Source organism: Clinocottus analis, unplaced genomic scaffold (genome assembly GCF_023055335.1).
Source record: "Clinocottus analis isolate CAN_PGR_092001 unplaced genomic scaffold, fCliAna1.0.p SCAF_20, whole genome shotgun sequence".
Lineage (NCBI taxonomy): Eukaryota > Metazoa > Chordata > Actinopteri > Perciformes > Cottidae > Clinocottus > Clinocottus analis.
The window spans coordinates 2,351,790-2,374,077 of NW_027175932.1; the positions used below are offsets into that span (position 1 = coordinate 2,351,790).

The window sequence follows — 22,288 nt, forward strand, 5'->3', positions numbered from 1 at the left end:
GTTTCTTCTCATGACCTCCTGGGATTCAGCAGCTTGAAGCTGAATGAAGTTTACTGTGTTTATTTTATTTTATTATGGCTGCACCATGCTATCATTTTGCACACATTTCCCAAGATTCAACCTAATATATTTGGTATTTTCTGAAAACTTCTGGTTCGCCACTAGAATCTAAAATGAGGCTATAAATAAAGCTTTGCATAAATTTAAAAGTTACATATTGCACTAGAACCACCACAAATGAGTTCTTCTCAACCAAAAAGGTCCATGTGAGAATAAACACCCCATCGCAAATGTCGGTATAGAGATTTTATTAGGATATTGTTGGATGCAGTTTCAGGAAAACCATAATTTACAAATATAACGCTGCCAGAGTTCACTGAGCTCCGGCTTTGGGTGGAACCCACTCGTGGATCTTCTTGCTGGTGGTGGGGAAGGGAACGTACTGCTGCGCGCTGCCGCTCACGTTGAACTGGTGGACCTCGGCCAGGAACTTCTTGGGCTCCGGCGGGTGTGTGACCGGGGAGTCGTCCGTCATGCAGTGCAGCCAGCGGTGCCTGAAGAGTGAATACGGAGGAGCAGCGGCGTAAACGACAAGCTAGTTCCTTCTTATTATGTATTTTGTGGTGATTATTATGTTTGTTTTGACAGTTAGCTGTAGAAATATGAGGGTTTGTTTGCCCAAATGGTGATAGTTGAACTACTTCTATTAAAAAGTGGAGGCCGTACCACTCAGCAGGAACCATGCTGCCGTCCACCTCCCACATGGTGTTCTTCCCATTCATCTCTGTGGTGTAGATCACCCAGCGGTGACGTCCTGGACACATTTTGGGAGCCAAACAAAGAGTTTATTAACAGGTATTTGTCAGTGACAAATTAGTTATTCAAATATATAATAACCTAAATACAAAATACTCAGAACATTATATTTTTTAGTGTAATATGCTGATCGGGAATAGTTGAAACTCGACTCACCGAAGAAGCTCCTGTTGTCCTCAAAGTATTTATTTCCATATTTATCCACACCGACCAGGGTTCCTGTCTTCACATCGTTCACCCTGACAATGGCACAGTGACGGTTAACAGTCACAAGACATACAGTATGCTCCACTTTTATACCATTTTCATAAATTATATGAATCAAAACAAGGGAGGGGGATTCATCAGAGGCACCTTGACGTTTCCTCAGTGAGGACCTCCAGTAGGTTTAAAGCGAGAGAAACGCTCCGACTGAGCACTTTGCTTAAATTAAGAGATTTTTGAATGGAGTTTGGCGTAACATGCCATTCAAACGCATTGACATGTCCGGCATATTTTAACGTTTTCTGGTATTTCCAGGCACCTTATTCTGGCCGGTTTACACATCTTTAAAAATATCTCGCAGTCAAACAGCGTTTCAGTACAGACAGTAAAAACGATTAAATTAAACTGACCGAAATAACTGAAGCAAAAGACCTCGAACTCCTCCATGACCTCTTAATTGTCCCAAAGCCCTTCGAGCGACGTTTGCATACTCCGCCATCTTGAGACGGAAGAATTACCGAGACGGACTGTTGTGCCTTAAAAATATGTCCGAGTAGCACCAACAAGCGTGTGAACATTTAGTTCCACATGTAGATACAAAAGTATCGGGGAACCGTAACTAGTAGCACTTGTATAATATACTTCAATCAAATATATGCGAAACAGCAGTACTATTTTAAAAGTAACATACGATTTGTCTTTTCCAGTTACACCCTTGTATTTAATGTTCAACACTATGGTATTATTATGGAATCCCATTTCCCATTTTGAATATTGGAAATTGTACAGTTATGAATATCATTATGTCATTGAAGCTGACTTTGAAGTCAATGCGAAGCACCAGTACTATTTAAAAAGTAACATATGATTTGTCTTTTCCAGTTACACCCTTGTATATGCATTTAATGTTCAACACTATGATATTATTATGGAAGCCATGTCATAATGACAAAAGAAAAAAAAGTCGACAAAAAAAGCATGACAAAAAAAAGTCATGACAAAAAAAATAAGTTATAATTATGAAAAAAAGTCAAAATGACAAAAGAAAAAAAAGTCATGACAAAAAAAAAATCATGACAAAAAAGTCATAATTATGACCAAAAAAAAGTATGACCAAAAAAATGATTATCATATGCAATTGATATGCTGCATTCATCTGCAGCAGCCTTGCAATTAGTTTCTATACCATTTAAATCTGTAAATTCAGCACGCGACCACGGAGTCCTCGGCGTGTTGCTGGAGGGCACTTCGGCAGCAGAGTCGACGTTGCGGCGCTTCACCCCTCTGCTGCCCGAGAGGGAGAATCCACCAGAGTCCAGCGTCACCTCAGGGAGATAAGAGGGGAAATGGAGCAGAAAGTAGAATTGAGAGCTTCGGCCTCATGAGTCAGCCGTAAAAATAAATAAAAATAGCCTCATCTCTCAAACCAGAGCTTTGATCGTCTGTTAAAGAAACCCAGACGACAAACAGAAGTACTGCTACTCCACATTCATCCGTCTGCTTTTCATCATTTATAAACACATTTAGGAAATGAACGCAGGAGGAGAATATGTATTTATATATATTTAATCAAAAACTGTTGCCTGACAGTTTAGAATCAATGTTTATATAAGACTCCAACTCTGAGAGAGTAGATGTTTACAAATGATCACCGTTAATGTACAATCATGAAGAAATGCATGCTGGGTAGCTGCCGACTAGCAGATTTACACCTCACCGACACAAAACCCGAACGAGGAGGCACACGAAATGTGTGACGACAGCACCTAGAGGGCTCTAATGACAGAATGAACTATTTTATTCCTTCACAAAAACAACAAAAAAGAAGAAGAAGAAGCAGGATTTGGGTTTTCTCCCACGGTAGAATTTGCCTTGAGTGGGTAGTGCAACATACAGCAACCGAACCAAGAGGAAACAGACCTGAAAGACTGTTTTTAAAACTACAAACCTCCAGTACCCCGGCTAGAAAGTGAGTAGTCATGCAAACCGGATGCCTAAATGTGTCCTGATCTAGTGAAGAATGTCAGACAGAGCACCTACATTATTGCAATTCATCTCTAAACAGGAGATATAAGGCACAACGTCTGCAAAGACAAGCATCAAAATCTAAAATGTTTTCTTCCTCTTGAGCATTTCCTTAGAAATATATAGTTTGTGCATACTTTCCACAGTATTTGCCCATAAAAAATAAACAAAAAATCCCCTTCTTCTGTAAGAAGTTCTCTTTTAAATTTAAAAGATTAACTGATGGAAACATATTTCCTAACAAACCCTGACTCCCAAAAGAAGCGGCAGCCTGTGCTTTTAAAAGAATAAATCTTCCTATTTTATAAATATTAGCTCTTGGCTTTGATATAAAATAAAAAAAGGTCAATGTTGCTCTTTCACGTCCTTATAAGCAGTTTGACCCTTTAACCTTTTCTAATGTGGCTTAACAGGCAAAATACATTTTAAAAAATCGAATGAAAGATATCTACATTATTCATGACATTTCCAGTTTTCTCCAGGACGTCGTTTCTTCAACTCATCATTTAAAATGTAAAATAAAAATAAAAACAGGAGTAAAATCTCTTAACCAGAGAGATCGAACATCAACTTCCTGTTTCTCTGTAGAAGCCGGATTTTCACAGTAAAATCCCACCTTGTTGCACGATTAAACTCCCCAACGGACATCGACGACACGTTGCATTAACGACTCGGGTGAAAAATCTTACTCGTTTAAACATTTCATGTGTATTCCTTTGTTTTTTTTAAAATTCTATCTTTAGATCTTAACACATAATCGGACCCAGTGGGTTTTAAACAGGATCAAATGATTTGTAAATTTAGTTTCACACGAAAAAAAAAAGTCATTCCTTCATCCGTTTGCAGTTACAAATAATTCCACAGACTTTCCTCGGATTTCCGAGGGATTTAAATCTTCCCGACAACTGTTCCGTCTCACTTCCGCAGACATGCTTCTGGACTTGACCTTTGACCCGCAGCTGCGACAAACGAATTAACTCTGACGGCCGCCGAGCACCAGCGGGCGTTTCGTGGTGTTTGTACTGATGATACGTTCATCGAGGGGGAAAAAATGTGTGTTTTTTTCTGTTTGAAGTAAAAACAGTCCATCCGGAGTCCTTCCTGAGCTGGTGACCCCTGACTTCAGATCAATCGGGGGGTCGTGAGTTGTCCATCAACTGGCTCCGGGTGCTGCGATGCGACTTCACTGAAAACTACTGCTCGAGAATCATGGCCTCTTGGAAGGCTTCGATCCATCTAAAGACAACAAACACACAACAGGAAATGAGCTACGACCCGGACAAACACAGTAGGAATACACAATAAAACCTGCTAATAGAATAAGTTAAATACACGTGTATTGTTGGCCATAAATATAAAGAATACACAGTAATGATCCCACTGTGAGATACCTCTGTGCGGTGGGGATGTCGTCGGCTTTGAAGATGTAGAACAGCGTGTTTTTGTGATACAGCTTGAACTGCAGCTTCTGAGCCGGCCCGTTCTTCTCCTCCCTCAGGAAGAAACCCAGCAGAGGCTGACTCTCCAACGCGGCCACGTCCTACACGGGGAGAGGGAATGGTTTATGATAATTTAAAAAAAGAAGAAAGAAAAACCCCTGATGAGTTGAGGAGAGCGCAGTGCGCACCTCGCTGGCAGCGTAGGTGTACAGGACTTTGTTCTTGATGACAAACCACAGCCTCTTCCACTGCTTCTTGTTGCCTTTTGAGCGGTTTAAGTAGCCGCTCATGGAGGAGTTCTCAGTGTTGGCGGACACCTGGAAAAACAGATCAAAGAAATAATAATAAAACGCTTCATATGCTTGAGACGCAGAAGATAAAAAGCGAACACACAGTGTCTGTACTTGCCTCTTTTAGTGCAGCAGGAATCTTCTTCTGTTTCCTCGTGAAGGAAAAAGCTCCAGATTTGATCGGAGAAACTGACGTTGAAGCACAGCGGTCACCTAAAAGGAATGGAGGGGAAAGAAATCTATAAAGTAGACTAAACCGGTATATTTATACCACAAGTATATAATCTTTATATCGTAAAGGACTGGTCTTATTATATTCTGTATTTTATTTATTGTCAATACCATCAACAAATCCTGTAAAAGATAAAAACCAACAATGTGTGAGTAAGTCCATCGTTCCGTCTTTAGGTTTTTAAATCATTAAAAACATAATACATAGTTTAATGTTTAAAAAGGCAAAGTAATCTCCTAAAACAGATGAACACTGTCTCTTTTATCTAATGTTAGGAAACAGAGCATTTGTCGCGGACTATTTTCAGCGGCGGATTAATCCACATTTATTGCTTCTCTGGCACAGAAGAAGAAAAACATCACAGGCAATACTTTTTCTTTCCAGCGCTCCTCGTTTCACTTACTGTTCTCCTGCAGTTTGGCGAAGCAGTGATCGCACACGCGCGCCGGCTGGTTCTTCAGGTACTCCAGGTAGTACTTATTGGCGGAGCACGCCTGGCACACCACCTGCCGGAGACACACACGAGCAGCTGCGGTGAGAAGGCGGGTTGCGTTACATTGAGCGGACTCGCGGGAGAGCGGCGGTGGTACGGACCCTTCCACAGGCGCGGCAGTGATGCCTCCTCCAGGTGAGCGTGAACTCGCAGGTGCAGATCATGCACATGGTGGCCCTCAGGTCCGGGATCCAGATGGGAGCCTTCGAACCCAACGGGGCCCCGGTGTCGACGACGCCCTCTGCCTGGGTGCAGAGAGATCGGGAGGGGGTTTTAAACGGACTCGTTTAAGGGCCGCCGGTCACACCAGACGTGACTTTTAAAAGAGCAGCCGCTTCAAAAACGCCTTGAAAAACATGTCTTGGAAAAAAAAGCTGAGTTTTTTTTTCTATTCCGCGAATTGTCTCGATGACGAGAGCTTGCAGTTGTACTTTCGGCTGAGCAGCAGTCAGTTCGGGCGTCTTCTGAGCAGAAGAGTCGTGTTTCCATCTAGAATTGTGAAGCTCTTTGTGATTAAACACCGCTAACATTAGCGCCTTGTCGGAGGTCGCCATTTTCTTTTGAGATCCCGGCCGTTTACACCGCACAAACACAGGAAGGAGTAAAGCCCCGCCTCTCGCTTGATCCGATTGGCTGCATTGGTCCGATCGTGACGGCAATGAGCTTTAACTCTCAAGCTCGCCCAAAAAACGCGCATGAAACAACGGTCTTGCTAGCAAAACCGTTGCTAGAACTGTGTTTAGTTTTTACCTCCTCCTGACTCCGACTCGATATGAAGGTGGTTTTCTTCTTGGTGTAGTCGTCGATGGCCTTGGCGATGGCCTCCAGCCACTCGTCTCTCTCCGTTGCGGAGCTGCAAGACACGCCAGAACTCTCTCAGCGACAGCGAACATAATCGATTCAAGCTGTAGACGCTCACGGCTCATTTCATACGACGTGTGTGTCGGTTGTTGAGACCGACCTGGCGGACAGGATGAAGGAGCGCTCCACGCTTTCGATGTTCAGCTCGTTCTGATAGGCCTCCTGGCTCGGCTTACTCACCTGAAACACACCGGGAAATGACAGAAAGTCTTCAAGTTGTCGCTGAAAGCTCAGCCTTGATTATTCACTAGAGTCAATGTTTCCGTACAGACGAGTTCAGCGAGTCTCTAACCTTCATGCCAGCCAGAGAGAGAACACTGTTGAGTTTATACTGGGCGGACTGGACCGGAGTGGTGTACATGAGAGCATCGTTAAACTGAAGAAACACAAGATAATGTCAGAAAAACATACACAAAATGTATATGTATATATATATATATATGTATATATATATATATATATATATATATATATATATATATATATATATATATATATATATATATATATATATATATTTCAAAGGCAGAATAACAGCATAACGTAAACTGGATTTAGTTGTTGCTCACCAGAAAGAACATGCGAGGCTGCATGATTTTCCTGGACAGCTTCATGAGCGTTCCCTCCTTCAGAAACACCTGGAAATACAAACGGGCTGCATGAGGAAAACACCTGCAGGCCGTGGTTTAGAGGCTAAATAGGGACTTTTTAAAAGACTCAATAGATACACGGGGGGAGAAGGTTGGTCATGATGAGGCGATATCCTTAAATATAGCTCACCCCCTCTAAAAAAACACAACAACATCTGTTTAAAGCATCTGGTATTCTGAGAGAGTTTACCCCCCCCCCCCCGCCTGACAAAGCGACCTGGAGCGTGAAGCGTGGGACTTACGCGGCCCGGCTGGACGATCTCGTGGTGGCCGTTGAGACTGTACTGGATCTGCATGAGCTTCTGGAAGTTATCCTGTGAAAGCGGCACCAGAGATGTGAGGAGAGGCACGAGGGCGGCTCGTAAAGAAAGCTTTGTGTGTGCAATGCGGTCTCACCCCTTGTTTCATGATGTCATTGGCGTGGTTGGCCACTTCTTTCACGATGCTGAGGGCGGCTGCACAGGGAGAGCAGAGACAGCGGTTTTAGGATTTAGCGGATTATCGCCCAGGTGGACGCTAACGGGGAAAGTTTTGTCCTTTAATCTGACCTTGTGTGTCTTTGTAGTCCTCTGAGTCCTCTGGAAGGTTCTTCAGATAGTCTGAAAAAGAAGTTTTAATGTATTTTTGCAACAAAAGAAAGAGGAGAGGCGTCTTTGCAAGATGCAACAAGTTTTTTAATTCATGCAAAAAGTCTGAAATAAGTCCTTCCTTCCTGCTGCTGTCAGGCTGCACAACAAGCTGAGCCACTAACACTTCAGTCACTCTGGTCACTTTTAATCACCTCAACACACTTTTATTCTTTTTGTATACATAATATTGCTATTGTGGATTGTACTATTTTTACTATGTTTTTACTGCGTGCACTTTACCCGTCTGCTGCTGTAATCCTGCAATATCACCACTGCGGGACTAATAAAGGAATATCTTCTAGGAAAAAATATTTAAAAAAAGAAAAAGAAAGCACATAATGTGCAATATATGTTCTGTAATACATTTTTTAAAGGCGTACATTGTGCAGAATTTGCTCGAGAAAGAATAAAGCAATATTTTCTCTCGGTCTGGCACCAGGGGGAGACATAAAAACACTGAAGTATATTACAGACATTACAGATATTAAAAGGTCGCATAGTTTGCATTAAGTACATCAGTGCAATATACAAAATGTAATTTTTCTATTTTCCTTCTTTGAAATCCCTCATTTCTAATTTGTTTTGCCTTCAAAATGCTTTGAATATTTAAAATCTGTTCTGCAGATTTGGTCTGCTCAGGTCTGTGTTACTGGTGCCGTCCACTGGGTGCCAGTACGCTACCAGAAGGGTCCGACTTTCAGTCCCCAAGGTTCATTCGCCTGGTCAATAAAGGAGCGGCGTGACTCAGGGAAACCCTTCGACCTCCCCGTGAGCGGTGAAGGCGTGTCGGGGGCGTTTGTACCTGTGAGCAGCAGCTGGTACTGAGGGATCCTCTGCACTGGTTTCAGCAGGTAGTGTTTCAGAGCCAGACTGGCACACCTCGGACTCATCTGAGACAGACCAGACACAGAACCAGTTCACTGTTAGAGGGACGCACGTGACCGACTGCAGCGCTTGTAACGACGTCTCTGTCTCTTTAAACGCCTGTAGTCGCGCTGAAGGCGCCTGAAACTGTATTTTATTCCTCTACAAAAGGGATCAGATGCAGATAAAGAACCCCCAAATAGCTAAATTAGCTTATAAACTTAAGATATGGAGATAAAAATTAGCTGGAGACGACTTTAAGAAGTGTAATAACACAATTATAACAAGACAAATAAAGATATTAGAAAGTTTTCTGTCAGAAAATGCGTAATTTGGCCATAAAAGCAAACACATAACTGTACACATTTTCAGCTTTACCTCAAACTCTCTGACAACAGCGGCGAACGCCGTGTTCTTCCTGCACTGCTCGTCCAACAGAGCAACGTTGTTGTCGAACTGGCGGATGTAGGTGGAGTACATCTTCAGGTACGGACCCTTCTGGACAAAGATGTCCGACAGTCTCTGGTGATCGCTCCTGGAAGCAGACCGTTGTTAAAGAAGTACATTTAAAAGTTCGAAACACTGATTTTAAAGCTGTTAAAGTCATTTAATGGAAAAGTACAATACTTTCAGTTGTTTTTCAAGCATTTATGACAATATTTGACACGTTTTAGGGCCGAATCGCTCAGAAAAATCAAGCGCAACGGAGCTGCAGCGTGAGGACTGAAATGATCCGAGAGGTTGTAAACAAACCTCACAAACACAAAGTATGTAGAAACACTCATCTGTGCCCAAACCCGTGCATTAAACTTGTTGATTGCGCCGTAAAACTTCACGAGGACGGCAATTACAGGAAGTCGATATTGAGACAGGAAACCGTTTGACTTCTGCAACCGACGGTTTGCGTGGCAAATTAAACATTTGACCTTTGTTTAAACTACTTATACGGTGGTTTAATTAGTGGGGTTCACGTGAGGTGGAGCTCAGGGACTGAACAGGAAGTCAGTTGTTGTGTTTTATCAACACGCCGGGTCGTTAACGCTGCAGCGGCGGCCGTGACGCGCAGCGCACGGAGGCAATAAAAATGGTACTTTAACACCGTTGGAAACTGTGGAACCAATTTTGTCTCCAGACCTCTTTTTTCCCTGTGTTTGAGTCGTTGTAGGAACCCCAAATTAACGCCAATACTTGTGTTTATTGTATGTATTTGTTCAGAAAAGTCTGAGAGAAATAATGTATATCTGCAAAAAAATCACTTTTAAAAGATATTTTGATAACTATGAACATCCAGCATGATATGAGCCAGATTCCCCAAAAAAGCCTGTAGCGTCAATAAGACACTTTTTTGGAAAGATTAGGACCTAAAGAATCAGAATCTGCAACAAAAATCACAATGAAACAAAGTCTTGGTCTGTTAGGAAGGAGTTTCAGTCAAAAATTATGTATTTTATGCCAAAAGATTGTCTAAATGGGGCATGCTGGGACTTCAAATTGGAGCGGGAGGATTTTAGCGCACAGTTTCTCACACGTTAATTTCTCATTGGACTCCTAACTCAAACTAAAATGTGTGCGTGTCATGTTTGTGTGTCACTCAACTCCACAGAAAAAGTTTTCTTTGTCGCAAAGTAATTTCCGGTCACGAGGAGATGCTAATAGCGAATTCGGCGTACTTTTAAATGGTGTGCTGGTTGGCCCAGAATGCAACATCCCCCAGTGCATTGTGGGAGTTGACGTGTGTTCCTACCAGTGTGCCACGCGCTCCTCCAGCTCCCTCAGCAGGTCTCTGTTGAGCTGGTAGAGCTGAGGCAGGTAGTACAGCACCTGACTGAGGACGCGCTCGTCCACCACCGGCTTCCCGTTCTGACGGGTTGCCTTGGCAACAGCATCTCGAAAGTCCTGCAGAGAGAGAGAGAGAGAGAGAGAGAGAGAGAGAGAGAGAGAGAGAGAGAGAGAGAGAGAGAGAGAGAGAGAGAGAGAGAGAGAGAGAGAGAGAGAGAGAGAGAGAGAGAGAGAGAGAGAGAGAGAGAGAGAGAGAGAGAGAGAGAGAGAGAGAGAGAGAGAGAGAGAGAGAGAGAGAGAGAGAGAGCTTTATCACTCACACTCACACACTTAAACACACTCTGGGTGACACATCATTACACACTGTATGGCTGAACAGTAACACCTGGTTATCGCCTCATAAACTGCACCCTGCTCCACACTTCCATCACATCGCTGCACGTATTACACACACACACACACACCCACACACATATCACACACACACCCACTGACTCACACAGAACTGACTCAGCACTATTGACATTGTCCAGTGTGCCAACACACACATCCACCTGGAAGGAAGCAAGAGGCCAGGCCACGCAGAATCCTATTTCTCTCCCTCTCTCTCCCTCTCTCCCTCTCCCTCTCTCTCTCTCTCCCTCTCCCTCTCCCTCTCTCTCTCATCTCTCTCTCTCTCTCTCTCCCTCTCCCTCTCTCTCTCTCCCTCTCCCTCTCCCTCTCTCCCTCCCCCTCTCCTCTAATTTTGAATCTAAATCACCAAAACGTTTCTACTGAATGTCAACATGAACAAAACAGAAACACAAGCTGAGCTCAGAGAGTAAAAACAGAAAATTCAACAAATTAAAATATTATCACAGCTCTAAAAACAATCACTTCTTGTCTTGACCCTTTGACACAAAGATACACTGACAAGCAATGCATGCTGGAGCTCGCGTCCGCCAACAGGCGCCGGCCAAGAGAAGCCGGCAATACATGCACTTCAGGGAGCGACACTTGTTTATGTTTTGAAGCGACAAACCGCCGTCTGAATATTCACTAAACGCACATGAACGCCTGCAATGAACTAAATATGTCACCGACCCACGCACCCACCTGCACACACTCAACATAACACACACACACACAGGATTATCTAAGGTATGTGTGTGTCTGGAGGTCGTCTCTGCGGCCTGAGGAAGCAGCTGCTGTGCGGCCGGGCCGGCAGCCGAGAGAGGAGAATGTCATCTGACCTCTTTCCTTGGTCCCGCCCCCCCGGACGCCGGCCACGAGTTCTACTAATGCTGCGGTGGGTTCCTCTAAAGCCACGACTGAGGCGGCCTGACAGGTGGACCCTCGACCCCTCTCAACCCGGGATTCAGACCTACTCATACATATATATATACATATACACATAAATATATAAAGGCAGAGCTTCTCTGTCCAATGTTACATCGAAGAAACTTCAACGAAAGACATTCAATGTACTCCATTGCATTGACAGTACTGACATTACATGTAGCTGATGCTTTTATCCAAAGCAACTTACAATAACTACAAAACCCTCTTCAAAAAATTACAAAGAAACGCAGAAAAAAGGAAGCTACAAAAACCCTACGAAAACCCTACAAAAAACCCAACACAAAACTCTACACGGGAGCTACAAAAAACCCTACACAAAACTCTACGAAACCCAACCAAACCCATGCACAAAACTCTACGAAAACCCAACAAAAACCTACACAAAACCCTACACAAATCTCTCCACAAAACCCAACCAGGCCCTTAACAGAAAGCGACAAAATCCCTACAAAAGCCGGAGGCCAGTCCATCACATGGTTGGATGGATTTTTGCAAATGCATCGCTGGACCCACGGACTCAAACACCTTTGTGTTGCGTCATTGTGTTGCCTCATTGTGTTGACGGTGACTCAACGGACATTCGTCTCTTAATATTTCTGCTTCTGGGCAGCGAACAAGAAAGCAAATCGCACAGAAATAACCGACAAAACAAGCGACGGACTGAAATGTGAACAAAGTGAACGGTGAGGAGAAACGTATGACGGACGTCAGTGGAGCCAAACAAAACGACTCACACCGTGCAACACACTACACACACACACACACACACATAAAGAGGACGATCAAAGAGCCCTCCCACGTTACCTTCCCACAGCCGGAAACCAAAACCTTTCCAACACAGAAACTTTTAAAAAAGCCTCATGTGTGGAATAACTGCATTATTCAACTGTGAGCGGCACTGGAGCAAAAACAACACCGGCCGAGAACTCATTAATTCATGTTCATGCCAGAAAGAAAAGCTTTGAACGCCACTCAAAACAATCACAGCCTCTGCAAAAAAAAACAACACATGATGTGATTCATGATGTCGGGCTCTTTAATCCCAACAACTGTTGATGAATGAGACACTTACTATGTGGAGAAGCTTCAGGACGTCCACAAACCTGCAACAAGAGGCGAACACACCCGTTAGATGACTTTTAAACGGCGTTATGCGTTCATTATATTTAAAAAAAAGCACTCACACTTTCTCGGAGCTCATGATCTCCTGGGCGATGTGCACCACCTTCTTCCTCTTCACCTCATCCTCTTGCTGAAAGAGGACAAAAACACAAACAGTTACAGACGCGGCGGCGACGACGGCCGACTTTCGCGTCCCCCAAAAAACGCACCGCGGCGGACTCACGGGCTCGCTGCAAATCACCATGATCACCGGGATCCCGTCGCACGCCGCGAAACCATCGGGATCGAGTCCACGGTCTCGAAAACAAGAGCTCGGCGAGGCCCGAAAGTAGAGCGCCGACCTTCCTCTTCCCCTTCTCCCTCCCCTCTCCTCTCCTTGTGTCTTTCTCATGGTGTGTGTTGTTGAATGGCAATGGGGCGGGCCTTTCAATGACTTAATTTGGACCGCGGCCTTGAACCCCCCCTCCTGCCCCCTCGCCCCCATCCTCCTCCTCCTCCTGCTCCCACTGAAATGTCCCGCCGGTCCTGTTGGAGCCCGCATGTGCGATGCCCTGGAGGTCTGAGGGGCTCCAGACGCAGGTGCTGACAGAATCATAGAGTCACACAGGAGGACGAAAGAGAAGAAAAAAAATAGCTCATCCAGAGAGCTATTCCTGAACCTGGAACCCTTCTGTGTTTGCTCACCATCCCCCCATTTCAACACACACACTCACACGCACACACTTTTGGAGAGCTGTGACCAACACACTTGGCAGCACACAATCTGCAGTGGCTGCAGCCGTTTAGCTACAAACTTTGACACGAGGCGTCCGTTGTAATCAGAGGACGCTCGTGTCTGAAAACAGCTCCGACATCTTTTCTCTTTGGTTTTTCGTCTGAGAATAAAATGCGGCGACATCAAGACGTCGCAGGAAGAAGCTGAGAGTTCAAAACATTTCGGTTGCACAGAAATGAGAGTTATTTCTTCACTTTGTTTGCTTTTAAGAGGGAGTTTGAGGGAGTTTTCAACAAAGAAATTATGAATATTTGTCTGGAGTTTCTGCTTATTTTTGTTCAATATAATTGCACATTTAATATCGTTCAGCTTTGGACTGTTTATCAGACAAAACCAATTTGAAACTATCAAACTTTTCTGTCATTTTTCTGAACAAAAATGATTAATAAGTCAAACTAAATAATTGTCAGATCACTCAATAAAAATAATAATAATAATAATAATAATATAAACAATAATACAGATTTTAGCACCTTTAAGGTAAGAAATGAAGCAAAGTATTTTACAAATAAAAAAAAGTTAAATAAAATGGAGGATAAAACTCTGCTCGTTAAAAAAAGATACAAATAAGAAGAAATAAACACATATAATAAATATAATAATAAATATAAATACAAATAGCAAAAAGAACTTTTAACCAGACGTTTGTTATAGTTAGTTAACTCCACAGGAGGAGACTAGAGGCATATTGTTATATTAAATATATTTTTATTGGCTTCGATATCGGCCCTATAATAATCAGCTGCTGAAACATAATAAACGGGTTTATGACTTTATGTGGTGGCGGCGTGACCTCCCGAGTGGAGGAGCAGGTTACCTGTCGGTCTGCCTCGTCCAGGTGCTCCTTGCTGGAGGAGGAGCTGCCGTCCTCTTCGTCTGAACTGTGGACCTCTTCTTCCTCGGAGTGGACGTCCTGCCGCAGCCAGCCGCTGCACACGCACACATTCAAGAGATGAGACCACACGCACACATTCAAGAGATGAGACCACACATTCAAGAGATGAGACCACACGCACACATTCAAGAGATGAGACCACACGCACACATTCAAGAGATGAGACCACACATTCAAGAGATGAGACCACACGCACACATTCAAGAGATGAGACCACACATTCAAGAGATGAGACCACACGCACACATTCAAGAGATGAGACCACACGCACACATTCAAGAGATGAGACCACACATTCAAGAGATGAGACCACACGCACACATTCAAGAGATGAGACCACACATTCAAGAGATGAGACCACACGCACACATTCAAGAGATGAGACCACACGCACACATTCAAGAGATGAAACCACACGCACACATTCAAGAGATGAAACCACACGCACACATTCAAGAGATGAAACCACACGCACACATTCAAGAGATGAAACCACACGCACACATTCAAGAGATGAGACCACACGCACACATTCAAGAGATGAGACCACACGCACACATTCAAGAGATGAGACCACACATTCAAGAGATGAGACCACACGCACACATTCAAGAGATGAGACCACACGCACACATTCAAGAGATGAGACCACACGCACACATTCAAGAGATGAGACCACAGAGTCAGGCCGAGTCTGCAGAGGAGCGCGCTCAGCAGAACACGCCCTGCACGCGTGAAGATTACCGATTTGTGCACTTGACGAGGAATCGAACCCAGTTCAGCGTCACTCACGAGACTGACTCGAGGTCTCGTGCCGTGAGACAACATCTATAACCATAAGAGTCATTTCTCTATTTTCACTTTGGAGGTTTAAAGCATTTTTAAATCCCTGGTGTGAGATAAAACACAGAAAATAAAGACTTTAATACGGCAAGAAAAGCCCTAAAAGCAGATTAAAATGAGATAACAATGCAAAAAAAGATATTTGATGTGTGCCATCATCATTATGACTAGAACTGTCATAATTAGACGATTAACCAATTAGTCGATGGACAGAAAAATAATATATATATATATATTTTTTTTAAATTGTTGCACCCCTGTTTATTATTGCTAATATTTCATTATTAATGCAGTATTTTCACACATTGCCTTTCATATTGAGGTTGATTGAAATTAGACCGGGTATTCATGATATTCAAAAATGAAACGTTGATAATAAATACATAATAATTTAGTTCAAACACCTCTTAACTCGTATGTTTTGAGTGCGATTAATTTGCACACAAAAAAGCAAATTAATCACAATCAAAGATGAATTATTTGTTCCTATTCTCTAAAGCTGTTCTAATACTAGTATGTTGAATTATTTTATTTTTTATAGTGTCATGAAAATGTGACATCCCTAACTCTTTTACTGATTTCAGCCATGTTATTATTATCATTATTGTGTTTTAGCGAGGTCTATATCCATAATGCTTTTCTATAAAGTGATTAAAAAGCTGCGTCTTTACACAACGCTACACAACGTCTGCCAGCACAACAAGCAGCGACACGTTTGTGGTGTTTGGATCTTTTTCTGCACAATGAAGCCGTCTGAGTTCAGAGAAACCAGATGATGAGTTGATGATTTAGACGTCGCCGCCTCTCCTTTACAGAGGCTTTCAAAACAAAAAACAATAAAAATAAGTGTGACGGCCCAGAATAAATATCAGATAGGAAAACACGGTGGGACTCTGAAAGCTCTCACATTTCCTTTCAGGCTCATCAGCCGCTCTCTCTCTCTCTCTCTCTCTCTCTCTCTCTCTCTCTCCTCTCTCTCTCTCTCTCTCTCTCTCTCTCTCTCTCTCTCTCTCTCTCTCTCTCTCTCTCTCTCTCTCTCTCTCTCTCTCTCTCTCTCTCTCTCTCTCTCTCTCTCTCTCTCTCTCTCTCTCTCTCTCTCTCTCTCTCTCTCTCCACTTCCTTGTTTTCTTTCTGCCTCCCGACAGTTTCTTCTGTCTAAATAGTGATTCACACTCGCTCCTCTTCCTCTCTTACGCTTTCTCTATCGGGGAGCATTCCAACACACAGAGCGCCGCTTGTTTACAGCCTGAGGCTGCCTACCGCCATGAAGCCAACAGGCTTCAGATGGCTGGGAAACACCACGGACCCCCCCCCCCCCCTCCCCCAACGCAGGAAACACTGCCGCTCACCACGCTGACGCACGCCAGGCAGGATTAAGGAGGCCAAGTACATCTTTGATGCCTCCTTGCCTCCTCGCCTCCTAACGGGGCCTCGTCTTCATCGCTTGTAGCGCCACCGCCTGACGGAGCCAACGGGAAGCACGGCGCTCCTCGAGGGAACAGCTTGTGTGTCATTATAACGAAGCAACAAAGGTTTTAACTTCTGAAAAGCAGCAATGATCAATGCTTTATATTATATATGTAGATCAAATTATCGTAATATTGTTATGTGAATGGAGTTATAGTACAGTTTGAGTTTATAACTCAACTTAGCTATAGAGAGTGTTTTAGCATCTTTCAGCTCTTTGTTTTGTTTTTATAGATAGATAGATAGATAGATAGATAGATAGATAGATAGATAGATAGATAGATACTTTATTAATCCCACATGGGACATTAAAGTAACTTACTAAACAATAAATCATGTGCTTCTTATTTAAAAACATATGTAATTTATGTATTTATCCGGTTCTGTTAATTTTCCTTTAGGAGTGCGTCCCTATCTTTATCTTCAACTTCACTAGTTTATGTTTTTCTGAAATATTATTATTTTTTCTTATATATATGGCCCTCTGAAAACTGCTGCTTTTCCACATGTGAGATGTAAACATTTGGGGAATTTACTGCGACGAGACCGGAGCGCACTTCAGACACACTGAAGGAGAAAAATGGAGTGATGAGGTTAAGAAGAGGCTAAACGCAGTGCGAGGAGGAGGAGGAAGAGAAGGAGGAGGAAGAGGAGGAGGAAGAGGAGGAGGCTGGTGGTTGCTGGAGCGTTATTTTCCCTGTTCTAGAGAGCAGTGTGGCGTTTCTGCGACTCTCAGACATTTCCTGCCCTGGCCACTGAAAATAACCCACAGGAAAACAGGCCGACCTGCTGCACATCAATGCTCCATTCAAACACAGCGCCTCTGCCTCAAAGGCCAACTCTCTCTCACACACACACACACACACACACACACACACACACACACACACACACACACACACACACACACACACACACACACACACACACACACACACTCGTAAAACACAAAACCTCTGATGTCACCTGCGCAACCTGTCGCACGCGGCGGTTCCCACACTGAAGCTACAGGTTCACCTGGAATGACAGAGCGGTAGCTCTGATAGTCGGGAAATACAAACTACCAATGTTCACGCAAAATAATGTCTCGACTGGGGAATATAATTGATAATATCTTGAAAAAATAGCATGTTTTTAGTTATTTCCTATCCACATCTGCTGATTTCGTATTAATTTAGGGGGAAAACGACCAAACGTGCGGTTGAACATCTTAAATGTGACGATTTGCTACTTTTCTGTGTTTTATGTCGCTGTTAACTGAATATTTTTGGAAAGTGACATCATAGACTTCTCAATTAATAAAAAAAACCATAACTCTCTTCCTTAAATTCATCTCTCGATCGTAATCTCTACAAATGCATCTCTCTCTTTACAAACTGCTGACCGTGTGAGATACTCTACCTCTCGTACTCGTGCTCGTGGCACCTGAGATATGGATCCTGCACTTCGTAGATGTCCGAATCGGCTCCATCCGTGTCATGTGACCAGCCCAGCCTCGCGCCGTGAAACGGCAAGTTCATGTACTCGGGGATCTCCTCGTACAGGGGGACGTTCTCGTACTCCACCAAGTCCTCGTCGTATCCTCCGCCGATGTCGGCCTCCACGATGCAGCTGCTGGGCCGCTCCAGGCTCCTCCCCCCCGGGCCCGAGTCCACGCTGGTGCAGTCCAGCGACTGCCCTCCCTTGGCCAGCAGCTTCGGCAGCATCTTGACAGACAGGCGTAGCTCCAGCAGCTTCCGGAAGGAGAGGCTCCTCCTCTGGTGAGAGTCGGCCCGAGTCGCCAGGTCGGCCGCCGAGAAGGACTGCGCCCTCTGCTTCCCCCCGAGCCCCGGCGCCCGGCTCTTCGGCGGCACGCTGCTCCTGGTGGGCATCTGTCGGCTGAAGAAGGTCACGCAGGGTCGGGCGAAACGCCAGGCCGTCTTCTCCTGAGGGGGCGCGGGCAGCTCCCTCATCGGGGTGTTGGCGTGCGGGGGAGCGGGGGGGCAGACGGTGGGCGGTGGAGGCGGAGGCGCCGGCGGCAGGCTGTGCCTCTGAGGCTTCCTCGGCGGCGTCCGCGGCGACCGCTGGTCCTCGGCGGAGAGGGCCTTCCTGGCGTTCGCCAGGAGGGGACGACAGCCGAGTTTGATCTGTTTGGGGAGGCTGTGGGTTACCGGGTAGCGCTCGAAGTCACCGTACCCGTCCTCTTCTTCGTTGTCGCCCTCCTCCTGCGCTCGGTGCTCCACGGCCCCTTTTTTGTGGCCCAGTGAGTCGACGCGCGAGAGCAGGACTAAGGAGTGGGAGGCGTTTTTGTTCAGAGAAGGCGCCGCGCTGGCCGTCCTTTGAAGGCGAGGCGAGAGGGAGGTCTGTCGAGGAGGGGGGACGGGCGCGCCGGGCTCATCGTCGCCTGAACCGGAGTCTTTCGGGGGCGAAAGGTTGTTGCGCGTGTCCCGTTTGAGCTCCTCGCCATCCGACCCGAGAGATGGACTTGGTTTACCCTCGTCCTCCCGCATCTCTAGCTCCTGCCTCTGCTCCTGCTCCTCCTCCTCTTCCTCCTCCGCCACTTGATCCTGGGCGCTGCGCTCCACGCCGTCCTGCCTCACCAGGGCCGGCTTCTTAGGTTTGCGTGGCTGGGGGACCGGGAGAGGTTTACTGGGGGCGGCGGGGACCTGCAGATCCGGGTTACACCCGGCAGGAGACGCGTCGCTGATGGAGCCACTGCGTTCCACCTGAAAGCACTCGGCAGGAGATTCATGAGGAGGAACCCTCGGGGAGACAATGATGCTGCCTGCAACATCACAGGCCGACGTAGACTCTGTGAAATCTGCGTTTCGGGCCTCAGTTTGTACATTCACTTTCGCTGCATCAGCACCTTCCTGATGTGCGGCAGTCTCTGGAGCGCTCTGCTCCTCAGTCCTCTGTGCCTCTCTGCTGATCAATCCCCGATCCAGGTGCCTCTGCCTTTGAGGTTTGTCCCTGGGCTTTCTGCTAATCCCTCCAGCTTCCCCCTTCTCTACTCCCTCCTCCTGGTTTTCGGCTCTCTCCTGCAGCCCCGTCCCCCCAAATGCCTCCGTAGAAATCCCATTCTGCAGCGGCTGTTTGTGCAAATCGCTCGCAATCTCAGTTGTATTTCCATTTTCCAGATGCTGGCACCGGGAACAATCCTGGAGCCCACAGGAGCAGGTGGGAATGATGTAATCCGAGTCGCGTCCGTTTGTCTCTGATAAAATCCCATTTCTGGAGTTGAGGAGTAAGAGGCTATCGCCCAAAGCCTCCTGCTGTTCCTCAGTTAGGACGAAGGGTTCACTGGGTTTGGGCGGCGGGGGTGAAACGGGGGGAGACGAGGCCGCGGATTTGGGAATGCAGGGTTTGGGGGCGACAGCCGGTTTAGTCCTCTTGAGAGTAGCGAGGGAGGGTTGGGAGATGACCATAGACTGGGAGGGAAGGCCCGGTTTGGGGGCGATGGGTGGGGGAGAGGGTTTGGTGGTGGCAGGGAGTTTAGGTTTGGGAGCTAATGGAGGCTTCTTCACACCTGCACGTGAAGAAGAGGGAGGAGATTTACAGAAAAGTCAAACATTATTTACTCACACTTCCTCTTAAATGAATCATGCAACGACCAGCACGTCACATAGGAGCATGCTTCATGCTCCTACATACATGGACAGCTGCAAGCTGTCATTAAAGCTTGGGTCAAAAGGTCACTGGGGGTTGGAATAATGTGTGAAATGAATCCAGTGTTGAAATTAGGATTCTGCTCAACCAGTTTGATTTGTAAAGTAATAATCTGATGAATGAGTAACGGGGTGTTTTCACCTCTTACTCAAGCTGGACTATTTCATTCAGATTCACAGTCGGATTGGTCTCTTCCTTCCTGTTTTTGAGCCAACTTCAATTATCCTCCTAATACAATTATACTAATTAAATGAGCAGAAACCAATAGTATAAATAGAATGGTATATTTCTATTGTGTCCTCGTTACGGGCACTGAAAAAATATTTACTGTAAATACAGTCTAATACCTTATTAATGTGTGTTGATGATTCACATAATGAGACGGAAAATCACTGATTAGTTTGGTTGAATAAAGTTGAAATACAAAACAAACAGTCGCTCCAATTAATTTTAAAAATGCTGTGAATTGACATAATAGGCTATATTTTCCGCTCTACTGGCTGAAACTGTTGGCTGGCCGACACCACGAGAAGTGGAGTCATCGAGCGGATGTTTCCGAAAAGGCCAGCGACCAGAAACCGCTGTGACTTCCAGACACGCTGCTCTGCCTTTGCAGAGAGTGAGAGGTTTTCTTCAAAACTCTACTCAAAAGTATACAGTCACACACACAAAAACACGTTATTGCACAGAAACTAGCATTTGTAAAAATCACTGGTGGGGCACTTTTCAATTCGGCATACACCTTCTATGAGGAAAGTTCCACTTTAAGAAGTGTGTCGCCAAAAAAATGTATTTTAAAATTGACCACGGACGGCGGAGTTGAGTAAGGAGAATCCACCTAAAACGTGATCCAAATGTCACTTGATCGCTTTAATATATCTGCCGAATTTGCCAGGAAGTGTTAACGATGCCATAAAGTACAATGCGTATATCCTTGGATGTATATTCCGACTGAAAAAAACGAATTAAGAAGAAAATACGAGATTTTTTAGCGGAGTTTGGCCTTATGTTTTCGCTGTAAAAAAAAGAAAAAAAAGAAAAAGAAGCAACGCCAGGTATCTGGACTAACCACGCTCACGTTGCGGAAACACAAACCATCATAATAACTCTAACTCACATATCCAGCCACACTAAAGCTTCAACAATTTATCCGGACACGTGTTCCCTGTTTAATATTAGAAGTTAACCCTGCAGTTTATTATCGAGCGTCGTTACATCAACAGCAGGACAGATGTTTTAAGACAAAGGATTTAACCCCCTCCAGCTGCAGCTGTGGCTTCAATATCAAACGGGAACATTTTACATTAAAATTGCACAGTCCTTCCATATTCTGGATATAAAGACGAGTGTTTATATTTAGTTAAGAAACAAACCTGTGCTCATGACTCCCGACTGGCTCCTTTCTCCATGAGTAAATTTACTTTCAATGGAATTGCGAGAAAATCTGCTTTTTTTTCTCCGTCGACACCATTGTCAGTTGGAAAACCACTCCGGGGAGAAAACATACAAATCCATCGCTGTCGCTCCTTATCTTGCCAGCGGATGCACGGATGAAGTCTTTGCGCTTCTTACTTTTCCCATTTTTCCCCCAAAAGTTTTCAGCCACGGTGCTTTTCCCAACAATGTCAAGTAGAACGTAACAAAACAGTACACTTCCGCTTATAGATTTCAAAATAAATTATCGTTGAAGAAGACCTGGTGCAGTTGTTGTAATGTGACGTGAAAACACAGCATTAAGCATACATATAAGTTCAGTTGTGTATTTACAGTAAATATAATTCTAATAACGATTGATTCCGTGATTCAAATGTACAAAAAAATGTTTTAAAGAATTGTAGTTTTTTATTTTGAAAAGAATTCTCGGTAATACACTGACTGATTATTGACAGCTTTATGCTCGATTTCCTCGCTTCGC

The 22,288-nt window shown here is 44.7% G+C and overlaps 2 protein-coding genes across 2 annotated transcripts; both read right to left on the reverse strand.

Moving 5' to 3' along the window:
* Positions 1–291: 291 nt before the first annotated feature.
* On the reverse strand, positions 292–1,536 carry ndufa12 (NADH:ubiquinone oxidoreductase subunit A12). Its single transcript, XM_068586816.1, has 4 exons — positions 1,431–1,536; positions 973–1,055; positions 727–814; positions 292–554 (listed from the first exon to the last, which is right to left on the reverse strand). The coding sequence occupies exons 1-4, from the start codon at positions 1,517–1,519 to the stop codon at positions 374–376; spliced, it is 441 nt and encodes a 146-aa protein (XP_068442917.1). The 5' UTR covers positions 1,520–1,536; the 3' UTR covers positions 292–373.
* A 1,072-nt stretch (positions 1,537–2,608) lies between these two features.
* On the reverse strand, positions 2,609–21,939 carry fgd6 (FYVE, RhoGEF and PH domain containing 6). Its single transcript, XM_068586904.1, has 21 exons — positions 21,747–21,939; positions 18,127–20,233; positions 14,338–14,449; positions 12,808–12,875; positions 12,696–12,726; positions 10,248–10,399; positions 8,882–9,038; positions 8,442–8,529; positions 7,559–7,609; positions 7,407–7,465; positions 7,253–7,324; positions 6,930–6,998; positions 6,653–6,736; positions 6,461–6,540; positions 6,250–6,352; positions 5,601–5,744; positions 5,410–5,512; positions 4,893–4,987; positions 4,673–4,801; positions 4,437–4,585; positions 2,609–4,281 (listed from the first exon to the last, which is right to left on the reverse strand). Exons 1-21 carry the CDS (start codon positions 21,754–21,756, stop codon positions 4,239–4,241), a joined length of 3,906 nt encoding a protein of 1,301 aa, XP_068443005.1. The 5' UTR covers positions 21,757–21,939; the 3' UTR covers positions 2,609–4,238.
* Positions 21,940–22,288: the final 349 nt, after the last annotated feature.

Coding starts and splice junctions, on each gene's coding strand:
- fgd6 (XM_068586904.1), bottom strand. Junction 12,876..14,337: donor TGGACGAGGCAGACCGACAG/GTAACCTGCTCC, acceptor GTCCTCTTTCAG/CAAGAGGATGAGGTGAAGAG. Junction 9,039..10,247: donor GAGGAGCGCGTGGCACACTG/GTAGGAACACAC, acceptor GTCTGCTTCCAG/GAGCGATCACCAGAGACTGT.
- ndufa12 (XM_068586816.1), bottom strand. CDS start 1,519: ATGGCGGAGTATGCAAACGTCGCTCGAAGGGCTTTGGGACAATTAAGA. Junction 815..972: donor GGACAACAGGAGCTTCTTCG/GTGAGTCGAGTT, acceptor AAATGTGTCCAG/GACGTCACCGCTGGGTGATC. Junction 555..726: donor AGCATGGTTCCTGCTGAGTG/GTACGGCCTCCA, acceptor TTCACTCTTCAG/GCACCGCTGGCTGCACTGCA.